At 41.1% G+C, this 11,645-nt stretch overlaps 1 protein-coding gene across 1 annotated transcript in view; it reads right to left on the bottom strand.

Annotated features, from left to right (window-relative positions):
• Nucleotides 1-867: 867 nt before the first annotated feature.
• LOC104468093 (receptor-type tyrosine-protein phosphatase T-like) overlaps nt 868-11,645 on the bottom strand; it is a gene marked incomplete at both ends in the record, with an annotated part of 82,556 nt that continues 71,778 nt past the window's right edge. The window contains one exon of the mRNA XM_010082107.1: nt 868-1,003. Coding sequence (XP_010080409.1) covers nt 868-1,003 — 136 coding nt within the window. The remainder of the gene's footprint in view (nt 1,004-11,645) is intronic.

The following is an 11,645-nucleotide window of genomic DNA, read 5'->3' as shown; positions in this document are numbered from 1 at the left end:
CAGGGCTCTCACATGTGATGGTGCCTGTACCCTAGATATGGGGCTGCCAGGCTGCCTAGCTCCTGTGTCATTTAAAATCAAATTACTGTGGAAAAGGAGGGTTCACCTCAGAAATGTGACTGGTAAAATACATACAATACACATCCTTCTCTCAAAAAAACCTCTCGCCTAAGTGGTTTTCTGAATCAGTATATTACACAGTAAATGTGGAGCTCTTCAAATAGTAGCAACTACAATAGGCGACTTCAAAGTCTAAGTGCAAATGGTCCAAAGAAAATCACACTAAGTGTTTGAACAAATTTCATTACCATACATGATTTTTCCAAGTTTCGTTCCCCTGTAAACTCAAGCTAACTCTTGGAAAGATTCTAACCCTCAGCAAGATGTAATACTCTAGCTGAACGCTGCTTGCAAAGACATTGCTGTGTGAAAATATGTCTCATCAAGACCCACTTGGAAACACGACATTCATTTAAGACATTATTTTTCTTGGCTGCTAAGAAAGAGTTCTTGTCTTCTATAGACCACTGTTGTCCTACCTGCACAGGGTCCCACGCCCACTTCCACTGCCTCATTATCACTTTGTACTTCTCCATGCTTTTTCAAGAGCTATCCCTTCTCATTCATTGCCAGTTAATTACCAGCAGCTCTTTTCAGTAACAACCATTCTTTTGTTGCTCATACATCTGCCAGAACAGGCGCATCTTCTAGGGTACAACTTCTCAGTGGTAGCATTACATAAATAGGTATTAACTGCCGCCCTTGTAACACAAAGGGAATCTTCTATCTCTACCAAATTTATTCTTCTTTTTGAAGTAGCACCACTGTAGCCAGAAGGTCCAAGATAGAAGCAAAGCAGAAACTTACCTTCTCTTAATCGTAAGCATTGCTCCCAAGAGGATAATAACAAACATCAGAAGACCAGCTATCACTCCGGCCATTTTCACTGTGCTGTCAACTTGTTTTTCTGGTTCCACTGCATTGGAATTCTGGGTGGAAGCGCCTTAAAAGATGGAGGGAGAGGAATAATAAAAAGAGAATTTGTAGAAAAATCATGCAATGATCCACTTTAAATATTCATTTGAAAGCCCAACAACGTATTTGCAATCAAACTGCAATAGACAATTGTCCATCTGACCAAATCTGCCTTTCATAAGGGCTAATGACAGATAATTCAGAGCAGTAATAGGGTGTAAACTCCCAGTGCAAAGCAGCTGACTCTAATGTTTTACCATATTACACTGTAATGAGGAATTTACTCTTCTGAAACACTCAGCATGCACCCAGAAGCAGCAGAATTAATAGCAGTTATAATTTTCATCTCAAATAGCTTAAGTAGAGGTGCAGCCCTTGCTCACCAAAATAATGAAATGTAAAAGCTTGCCGTTACTTGCAGAAACTTTTTTTCTTCTAAAATCAGAACACATTTTTATTTCTCACTATACTGAAGGCCTAGCTTTTGTGAACATACGGTTACAATTTTGCACGTAACCAGCATTAATCCAATGCACAGAGCACCCTCCACATCACCTAATGTGTTCCATACATGAGTTCTTGTACAGCCCAGGCAAGACAACATCATTTCTATTTGAAATTTTTTGGTTTTTAAGAGTAAAGTCTGCACAACTAAAAATAAAACATATTTAGGAATATTATTTGCAAAGCATTTCTTCTTTTACTTCCTCGGCATGATCTGACTTTAAGGGTCTTTCGCCCCAGCAATAACTGAGGACGTTGCAGATGTTGGGACTACATGTATAGTACTTATTCTATACCTTAGCTTTGCTGACTTTGCTACTTGCTGCACAGACTTTTTTTCCAGCTATAGTTTAAACCACTGAGCTTGATTTAGAAAGCCCCACAAGATTTAAGTCATGGCTACTCTAAAGACTAAATATTATATTCCTGGTGTACTTAACTACTCCTAAAAATATCACCATTGCATTTGATGAAGTTAAATGAATTCATGTTACACAACACCACAACCTTATCTTGGGCTTCACCTTTGCTGTTGGAGTCTGCCAAGTCTTCCTCTACAGCTCAAACACAGTAGGAAAAGGGAATCAAAGGTGAAAACAGAGTGCTGTCATCAGAAGACAGTAATGTTTTGCTCTTTTAACAACTTTGTGTTGCTGACCTTCAGGAGAAGCTGAATCACTTCTTTTCACAAAGTCAGTCACTTGGGGAGATAATATTCAATTGAGTCCATATGTTGGCGAGACAGCAGAAAGCCTCACTGGGTTAATTCTTTTGCTCATTTGTCACACGTTAAACTGCATATGCTTTAACAGATCTGTCTGCAAGGATGGGTCCCAATGGTTACCAAGATCAAATCATACCGCTGAATATAGGGCTGTCTGAATAGGGCCTCAGCTGGTGGGCTTCCAGGGAGAGGATGTGATCTCAAAGTTACATTCTCCTCTCATCATATCTTGAAGAGTACATATAGAACAACGATATAATGAATGCAAAACAAGAAAGCTCACCACATGCATAGATAAAAGCATGATTTCACTTTTCCTGCATCTAAGCTGTTAATCTAGTTTGCCACAGCGAAACACAATATCTACCAAGCAAAAACACTGTCTGTTTGAAACACACATGTAATTTTCAGCTTTATGTCCCTGACAACTCTACAATTTTCCCAGTCAGTTAAAAGCTCATTGATAACTTCTGTGTGCAGATGTCTGAAATGCAGTAACGGAGCTCCTGAGCATGAAAATAAAATAACGTATCAGTTGCCTATTACCATTTTTATTTGACAATATCTCTTACAATCTCGGGTCACATCTGCCCAAGAGGTGAGCTATATCATTCAGGCAATCCCAGCACTATCACACCACAAAGTAAATGACAAAGGTACAATTTTTCCCTGAAAATGGCTACAACTCTATTCACTTGAAGTGAAACTCAGAAGTACTCCAAATTATCCTTCGCTTGAGTTGCAGTTACTCCTATGACCCTAAATAATAGGTGTTAGAGAATGGTTTTCTACCACAAACAGCACAGTCAGACCCCTTCCATTTCTGTACCATCTGAATAGCCTCCTGAATTGCAAGCCACGTTAAAAAAAATGAAGAATGTGCTGTCAACTCCATCTTCTAACCCACTAGATTAGTTTGATTTTGCCAGGCTGTTCCTTGTTACTACAGGCGATGGGTGGTCAGTGTATTTTTATTTTATATTTCTCATCCCATTGTAGACTTCCACAGTTCTAGAAAGAGAATAAAGGCTTATTATCCATCCTGACACCTACACGCTGTGGTGACTGATTCACTTGAATCTTCTGTGTAACTCTTTCTATCTGTCTTGGCAAAGGCCAACAATTCCTTTAGGCTACTAGTCCAACCATTTGTAAGTTGTCTCAGCTAACAGTACCGAGGAATTGATGATATGACAGTGTCAGTAAATTCCTGGGTCTTGGATTCTTAGAGCTGTGCAATGAAACACTACTGCAAAAGTCCCTTGATTTTCTGACATATTTCCCTTGTAGATGCCTAAATCTGCTCTGGTCACTTGTACTCCCACCCACTCCACCACCAGCTGTAGGTAAGGAGAAGTTTTCTCTTCTGGCAGAAGGAGGTCTGTGAGCTGTTATTGTACTTGCAGAAGATGACTTCTGCTGCTCCCCAGGGTAACACTTTATTAGAATTAATTTTGCTTCTCTCCTTTACTGGCATGCAAGCAGATCTGAAGCTCTCTGAGCACAGAAGCCTGTAAAAACTGCTCAGACGTCCCTTTCATACAAATGTCTTTAAACACACTTGGAAAGCTCTGCACTACTGTACCCTTTTCTTTCTGAAAAACAATGTTTATATAGTGCTGACATTAAAAGGAAAGAAAATAAACTATAACCATATTTTCTGGTGGTTACTTCCACCACATTTCCTGGAATAAATTGCTCCTCATAACTGAAGCTGGATACTGGAATAATAGGATATAGACCAGGTCACCGCTGTTATTACTGTGTGTATTTCAGTGGCACCCACAGCCCCCGCAAAGGCCAGGACCCCATTACACTGTACAAACATGAAGTAGGACAATTTTCTGCCCTAAGCTTGCTTTCTTAATAAGGAAGGCAAATGACAGAAGACAGTGCCAGAGAAGTGGAGACAGCAGGTCCCTTGGCTCCCCATATCTGTGCATTATCTACCAGACCAGGCTACTACTTTCCGAGATACACATTTACGTACTGTACAGAATGCACTTTCCCAGGAGCTCAGCCAGTGGCATGAATGTGACTCTCAGAGGCATCGGCGTTCACTCGTCATTCCATTTTACATTCACAGCTATGTCACAATTTTAGTCCATTCCCACGAACCTAATTTCCTTTGCTTTCTCAGCTCTTTTCAGGATCCCCAGAGATCTGGCATCTTGCAGTGAGACAGAACACATCACACGCAGCACACTCAGGGGAGATACTGTTCTGGCGATGCTGCAGAGATGCAAAGAGAGCAGAGCAGGGGCAGTGGGGGTCTTTCCCAGAGTCACCTGCCTCATCAGCCCACAAGAAGTCAGGTTTATGGATCATCACATGCTGATGATTTTTTTTTTAGTAACACACTCACAGGTACCCAAGGTCTAATCCATCTGTTCCACTGTGGATTCATAGATACCTGAATCCCAGACTCATTCAGTAACATGCAACTACTGGAAGCACAGTTTCATATTGTACCAGCTCCTTTCAACCTTCTCAATTCTTCCTTGCTTCAGGTGATGGTTTAAGCTGGCCCTGCAGTGGCTGGAAACTTAAGGATAATAATTTTTAAATCCAAAATTAACTTCAGTATAGAGGGCTGCCACTTGTATTTCAGAGTTAAACCTTTCAGAAGATTTCTTCTGCTGAAAGTGTTTCTGTCCACAAGGAAGAGATTACGTGTTCAGCTACTTTGAGCTGGGAGATGGTTTGCAAGTGATTCCAACAACCTAAACTCCAGTTTTTGCCAGTCATAGCTAAAGAGGAAAACCTTCTCAAAATGCTAAGAAAGTGAAAAATCATCCACTTACCAGCAAGCAGTCATACATAGCGTTATACACTCCTAGAGTGATCTTCACGTGTACCTTAGACTCCCTTACTGCTCATGCAAGGTAAGTAATATGTTATGTCATTTACTTTATAGATCTGGAAAGCTTAAGGAGATGCCTTTGGCATTACAGACACCCAAGAGCAGAGCTGAGGAGTGACATTTCTGGACTGACACCCTGTGGCAATTCCATCAGATCACACAGCCTCTCAGAGACGGGGATGGGGGACGGGAGGGATGGAACGGGATGGAGGGAGAAACAGCGATGGCTGAGTGACAGATGCCATGGCAATCTTACAGCCAGCAATGCATGCAGGCATATTATTTGAAAACAATAAGCCACCAGATATAAGTGACCTCTGTGGTGGTGGCACACTGAAGAACACCCAGGAAAGAAAGCTTATTGAGTGCATGTAGCTAAACAGGACTGATAATACAAGTTCCTTATGTAAAACCTGTTTCACAAACTGTCATTAGAAACATTCTTTATGTAAAGCAGCAATTACAATATTGTATTAAAAAAAAAAAAGTAGGCAAAAGGAAAAATAATTCAAAAGAGCCATAAGCAGGAGGAAAAGTCAGGTATTTATGTGAGATTTTCAACTGACAAGGCATAAAGAACAAAGTCCTGTGATGGACGTGGTGCCACACTCATCAGTAGCCCTGTCACTGCCCTGGAGAGAGAATTGTCTGATACCACAACAGGAGGAGAGAAAGCAACAAAATGGGTCTGAGGACAGCTAGGTCAAATCACCAGGGACAAGAAAAAGGCAGTGCAAGTGTAAATGAGGGAGGGACAAAATGAGAGACGCAACACAAGCAATGGGAGGTTCAGCCACGGCCAGATGACAGGAAAGACCCAGAGAGGGGATAAGTCAGTCTGGCAAAGATGAGGTTTGGTTTCAAATTTTTAACACCTAGATTATAACTTCTCTTGAAATAAAAAGCAATCAGAAAAATTACTTCAAAGGATTATTTAACCCAGAAGAATTAATGAAAAATAATGGGTTCAAAGTCATTATGAGTTAAAATGAGCTGTTCAATCAGAGTCATTTCTTTGTGGCACATAATGGCCAGGCAGCATGCTGAATGTGAAATTTCCTAATAGACCCAGAGGCTTATTTTCAAAGGACAGTTATTCTCAAATTAGTTGTAAACATGATTTCTTTTTTTTTTTTTTACTGTGCTTTCTATGCAAGTGGCCTACAAATGATTACAGCATCTCTGCATGTAGCAATGTTCTTCCTTATGTTTTAAGATCCTGGCTATATCTATACCTCTGAAACATATTTCAATACACAAACACAAAGGCAGACACAGGTACCTCTAAGAATGATAATGTTGAGATAAAGGTGGAAGGGCCCAGATTTACATCTTGATCCAGAATACCTGCTACCCAGTGCTGCCCAGCAACAGCCCACTGCATCAGCTGGGCACAGGTACGGGCCATGGAGGACAGACCAGTTTGTAACCTTCAGCAGCGTATACCAGAGTACTGGGATAAAACCAGCTATGCACGATGCTGGTGCTTCTGCATGTCATAAGCCAACAAAGTGACACAGCTCATCAAACCCGAAAGACAGATTCCACTTGGGTAGCTCTTTGTTGTCATTCATTAAAAAAAAGGAACACCACCAACATCACTACACCAGTCTGCCACCTCCAGTCATTAAAGGCTGCAAACAGCACAGGCTTGAGACTACAATGAGACATTCTCATTTCTTTAAAAAAGCTCAAAAGGAATGCAAAAAATGATGAGAGCCAAGAGCTTTCAACCATATTCTAAGCAGAGAGAGCAGCAAAACAAAGCGATCCTAGAGAGAAAGACAGAGCAGAATTTATATGAGGGATTATCAGGCATCCAGGTTCAATCTGTAGGAGGATGAGGGTAAACACACAGTGAGGAATCAAGATTAGCATTATTAAACTGAATGAGAATTAAAAAATAGCAGTAAGAGAATAATTGATTCTGGGGATTCCAGGTAAATCCACCACAAAGGCTTTTCTTTTCTCCTCCTGTTTTTCTTCCTCTCTCTTCAGAAAAGCAGCACTTAATTTGTCATAAAGGCAGATATATGGCCCCCAAGAATGAGAGAGGTTATTACATTTACTTGAAAGAAGAGCTCAGACAAAGAGCAGCTGTTGTGATGCCTACAAGTGATGTGACGGTTCAGAGGGTGATGGCATGCTTCCGTTTTCACTCTCCACTTTTGCAGAGCTGTTTACAAAGTAACTTGAAATTACAAAAATGGGAAACAAGCACAATTCCCATTACCACAAGCTCGAATTTACAGATGTGGCTTAATTTTTGTATGCTCTTAAACAGACACAGGGAGGTCAATCTTTTGACTGACAGAGGCAAAAACTTTACAGTGGATGACAATGTTATGGATATAACACACACATCACACCCTGCAAGCAAAAGCTCATTAAACTTTGCACCACCCAGTCCCCCCTAGGCAGTTACTCTGTTCTCATCACAGTTATCGCTAAAAACCCACAGCCAGACCAGCTGCAGAAATTACAAAAGCAGCGAGCAAAGTCCAGAGGTGGGTATAAAATGAACACTGAAATCAGGCGACCTTTCAAGCCCAGCTGGCCAAAGGTGCAGCAGGTACCATGGTGGCCTACAAAAACCGTGCCCAGTAAGACTTCACCCTTGAGCTGATGGAGCAGCATGCAAAGGAGGAGACTCACCATTTTACAGTAAAAAGGGAGTCATATGGTCAAAGCATTAGGGAGTCTGTGTACACACACTCTATGTCTGCTGCATAAAATATGGGGAAACTTTCTGTGCTCTGCCGAGTCCAGGCAGCACATTCAGGCATGTCTTGAATGAAGATTTTTCTTTTCCCCTACAGTGATGTTAAGAAACATCCTCTCTCATGACATTGTCACACATCCTAATGCTACCATATAGTTTTTTTTAAAAGCCCAGTTCCTAGAAGAAACTGAGAAGCTGATGCATTAATAATAACCCTGTTCCTGAACACTGGCTCATTGAGAAATCTATGTAAGGAAACAGGCACAATGTCTTTGTAATAGCCTTGGGTTTGTCATGCCCTTGGAAGTGCTATTTAAGGACACCGACAATGATAATCTGTTTATGAAAAACTTGTTCTGTGATCCACACTACCTGACCAGCAGCTGATACACCTTAGAAAGTATCTCTATGTATAAGTAAATGGAGAAGAAATACTGACTACCAAAGAAGTTGGTGTAAGCGGGTTAGGATTATGCACCACTGCTGCCCTCTAAGATCCATCAGCCCTCCTCCTGCTTCTCCACCCATGGCTGCCCCTCTTCTGCCCCATCTCTCAGGCCCTGTGCAGAAGGCTCCAGAGGACTTTTGGACAGTTCTTCCTACAAATCTTCAAGCAGAAGAGTGGGGGGATAAAACCCAACTCTGAATTCCACAAGCAAGTCGTCATGCATCACTCCTTGCATTAAAACTAAATAAAAAAACCCAAATCCGCATTAAAACTAAATAAAAAAACCCAAATCCTTTCTGATTTGACCTTCACTTCTGACTTTAATGTCCAGCTACTGCCTTTTTATTCCCTTCCCTCCTTTGCCCGGCTGCTGGTTCATCTGCAGACAAAGGCAATTTTACAGCCCACCAGCCACAGCACACAGTCAACAGCATCCCTCCACACCAGGAGGGTGTCATAAAGGGAACAACAGCCTCCATGGCACTCCAGGTAAATCCACACCTGCTCTGATTCCAGGAGGACTTGGCTCACACAGCAATAACCAATTTAATTCTGCTTTTTCTAAAGACCTTTCTTTTCTGAAGCGACCCAGTGCATCCCAGCAGTGGATGCTTTGAACTACAGAGGTGATATTTTCACAGTCTGCTGTTGCCAATCCATCCCAAATTTCACCTGGAACACTGTGCCTCTCCCAGCCTCTCGCCTCCCATTGCTTATTTGAATTGGGGAGCCCAAGAGCAGGGTTTGGCAGTGCAGCAGAGCTCTGGAGTAGACAATGTCCTCTAGGAACTAGGCTGAGGCCATCAAACCCGGTCCATTCGTGGCCTCAGTTCTGCACCAGGTTCTTCACTAACTCCAAGTTGGTTCATTAGCTCCCTAGGATAAGGAAGCCCCTAAAGTTGACACTTAAAATCCCTCTAAGTAAGTCTTGATACCAAATGTGATGAAAATAAAGATGCTCACTGGGTTAAGAGGGCATCAACATGCCAGGAAGTTTGTCTTCCCAGTGGGGAATATTTTTCAGTATGAGCGACATAAGCATGTCTGCTATTAATTACGGTGATACAAGAACTTGTGCTAAAAAACAACTTTTAGAAGGCAGACACTTGTTCAGGGAAAAAGAAAAAAAAATTCATGCAATTAACTTAAAAAGTGTGCTAAAATCTTCGGAAAGAAATAGCACAAAACAGAATAAACCTGTCAAAGGAATAACATTTCAGTGTATCAGAAGACAAAATGCAATAACAAACAGATTTGAAATGGGATTAGATCTGTTTAAAAAATACATTATCTGTCTACAAAACTAAAATTCAAGAAAACAACAGAGCCCTCTTAGATGAACTTGAGGGAGCAAGAGCTATCAAACGAACAGTTTCCATATGAAGCAAAACTGTGTGTGAATGGTAGGATTTTTTTTCTCCTGATTTTCCATTGTTTTTTGCAGTCTTTTTGTTTTTCTCCCCATGATTTCACTGGTCACCTTTCAGACTCAGGTTCATTTCTGAGGTCTGAAGACTGTTACACACTCATGTCCCAGGAAGTTCCCTTTTCCCACTGCTGATGCACTACAAAAAGGCAGGACCATTTCTCTCAATCTTAAAACCATTTGAACTTCACAGTAACTCCAGTACCTTTTGCCCCTGTATCATTACAGCTGCCCTGATGTGTACTTGGAGTAACTGTTGGGTGAGGAAGTCACAGCCAGATAGGAATAACTGGGAGAGGAACATTTCTACAAAAATTTAATCCATCCCAAGACTGAAAACCCAACCCTCCTTTCCCCTCCCTTTCACATTAATCACATGTAACTTTGTTACACCCCAGTAAATCATTCTATGCACATCAGGCTAAAGCAGAAGAAATTATTTCCACAAACTGATGGGATTTCATAGAATCATAAAGGTTGGAAAAGACCTCAAGGATCATAAAGTCCCACCATCCTCTCTGTATTTAATTTTTCTGGACTAAAATGATGGTACTACTCCCAGTGGTACATACTAAGAGGTAAGTTTATGACACAGAGACCTCCAAGTTCATTCTGACGGGAACTGCAACACCCTTGAGAAGTTCTGAACCTCCCCACTAGCGATCTGCGAATGGATTTACATGGTGCTGCTGAGGCTCAGTTCTGTCAAGTCTCCAATTTCAGCAGAAATTTCTGTACAGAGGCCTTACAGAATCAAGTTTTCATTTTCCCATCATCATTTCCTCAACAGCAGGACTCGGCTGTCTCAGAATAAGCGTAATAATCAACCCCAGAAAATGCCGTAGCTTTAATTCAAAAATGCAAGGTCATCTCCATGCATGCTCAGGGAGGCATCCAGCCTCTGCAGAGGACGAGGAAGGGATCCATGGGGCTCTCCAGTCATGCTCAAGTGCTCCTGGGAAGATCTAAGTGGTTTGGTCCCCAGATGACCCTCTCTGCACAGGTGGATCTTTGCCTTGGTGCAAAGGGAGTACTGCATAAGGAGTGCCCCCTTTATGCTGTAGTTAGAATAACTGTAAAAATGTTTTCCCATGCAAACCAAATACAAAACAAGAAGTCATCAAGCTGCTCAGACTTTGGGAAGTCTGAACAGTATTTTTTTTCCTGAACCGATAATCACCTGTGCTCAAGAGGCTGGGCGGGTTTCGCGTGGTCACCTGTTGCCTACCCATTACTGCTAAGAACAAGCAAAATCGTTCCCAGGCAGCATGCACAAGAAAAAAAAAAAAAAAAAAGAAAAAAAATAAAAATGTACCTCATAATGATTATTAAAGTTCCATTCTTTCATTTGCAAGAACTCACGTTTTAAAGAAAGAAGAAATGAGTATCGAGAGATAAGGAACCATTAATGAGCCCTCTGCCTTGGTTTCAATTACACTGTGAAATTAATTTAATGCACTTTAAGAATACAAGAGATAATCACTCTCTCTTGGTAAGAGGTTGCAATTTTCTCTGCTAAAGTGTCAATATAAATATGTTGTTTTAAGACAGGGAGAATAAGTCAGTTAATTCAGAAAGAATGGGACATATTAAAAGAAATGCTATCAAGGAAACCAAATGGTAAAACTAATAAATAAACTGGCTGAATGAAAATTGTATGGCAGAGAGCTGGTAAATCGGGGTTTAATTAGAAACTTATTTTCAAAGAGTGTTTTATGCTAATGATATGCATCCAAGTGACTAATGCTGTGAAAGACGACATTACTCCAGTAATTTAAAGAAGAGGAGTAGCCAGTGTGAGGAGAGATGTTTATGGCTGGAAGCGGTAAAGAAATCTGAGACCAATGAACCTGAAAATAAATACATATGTAGATACAGAAGGTTAATCATGCTTGTGGGTTTAAAACATGCCAACGAAACATGAAATGGTTACACAGACTGGACAAACGCAGAGAGCTTTCTGATGGATTGCCAAATGTCACC

Source organism: Pterocles gutturalis, unplaced genomic scaffold (assembly GCF_000699245.1).
Source record: "Pterocles gutturalis isolate BGI_N339 unplaced genomic scaffold, ASM69924v1 scaffold14274, whole genome shotgun sequence".
Lineage (NCBI taxonomy): Eukaryota > Metazoa > Chordata > Aves > Pterocliformes > Pteroclidae > Pterocles > Pterocles gutturalis.
Note: the sequence above shows the minus strand (reverse complement) of the source record. Positions and strands in the feature narration are given on the sequence as shown.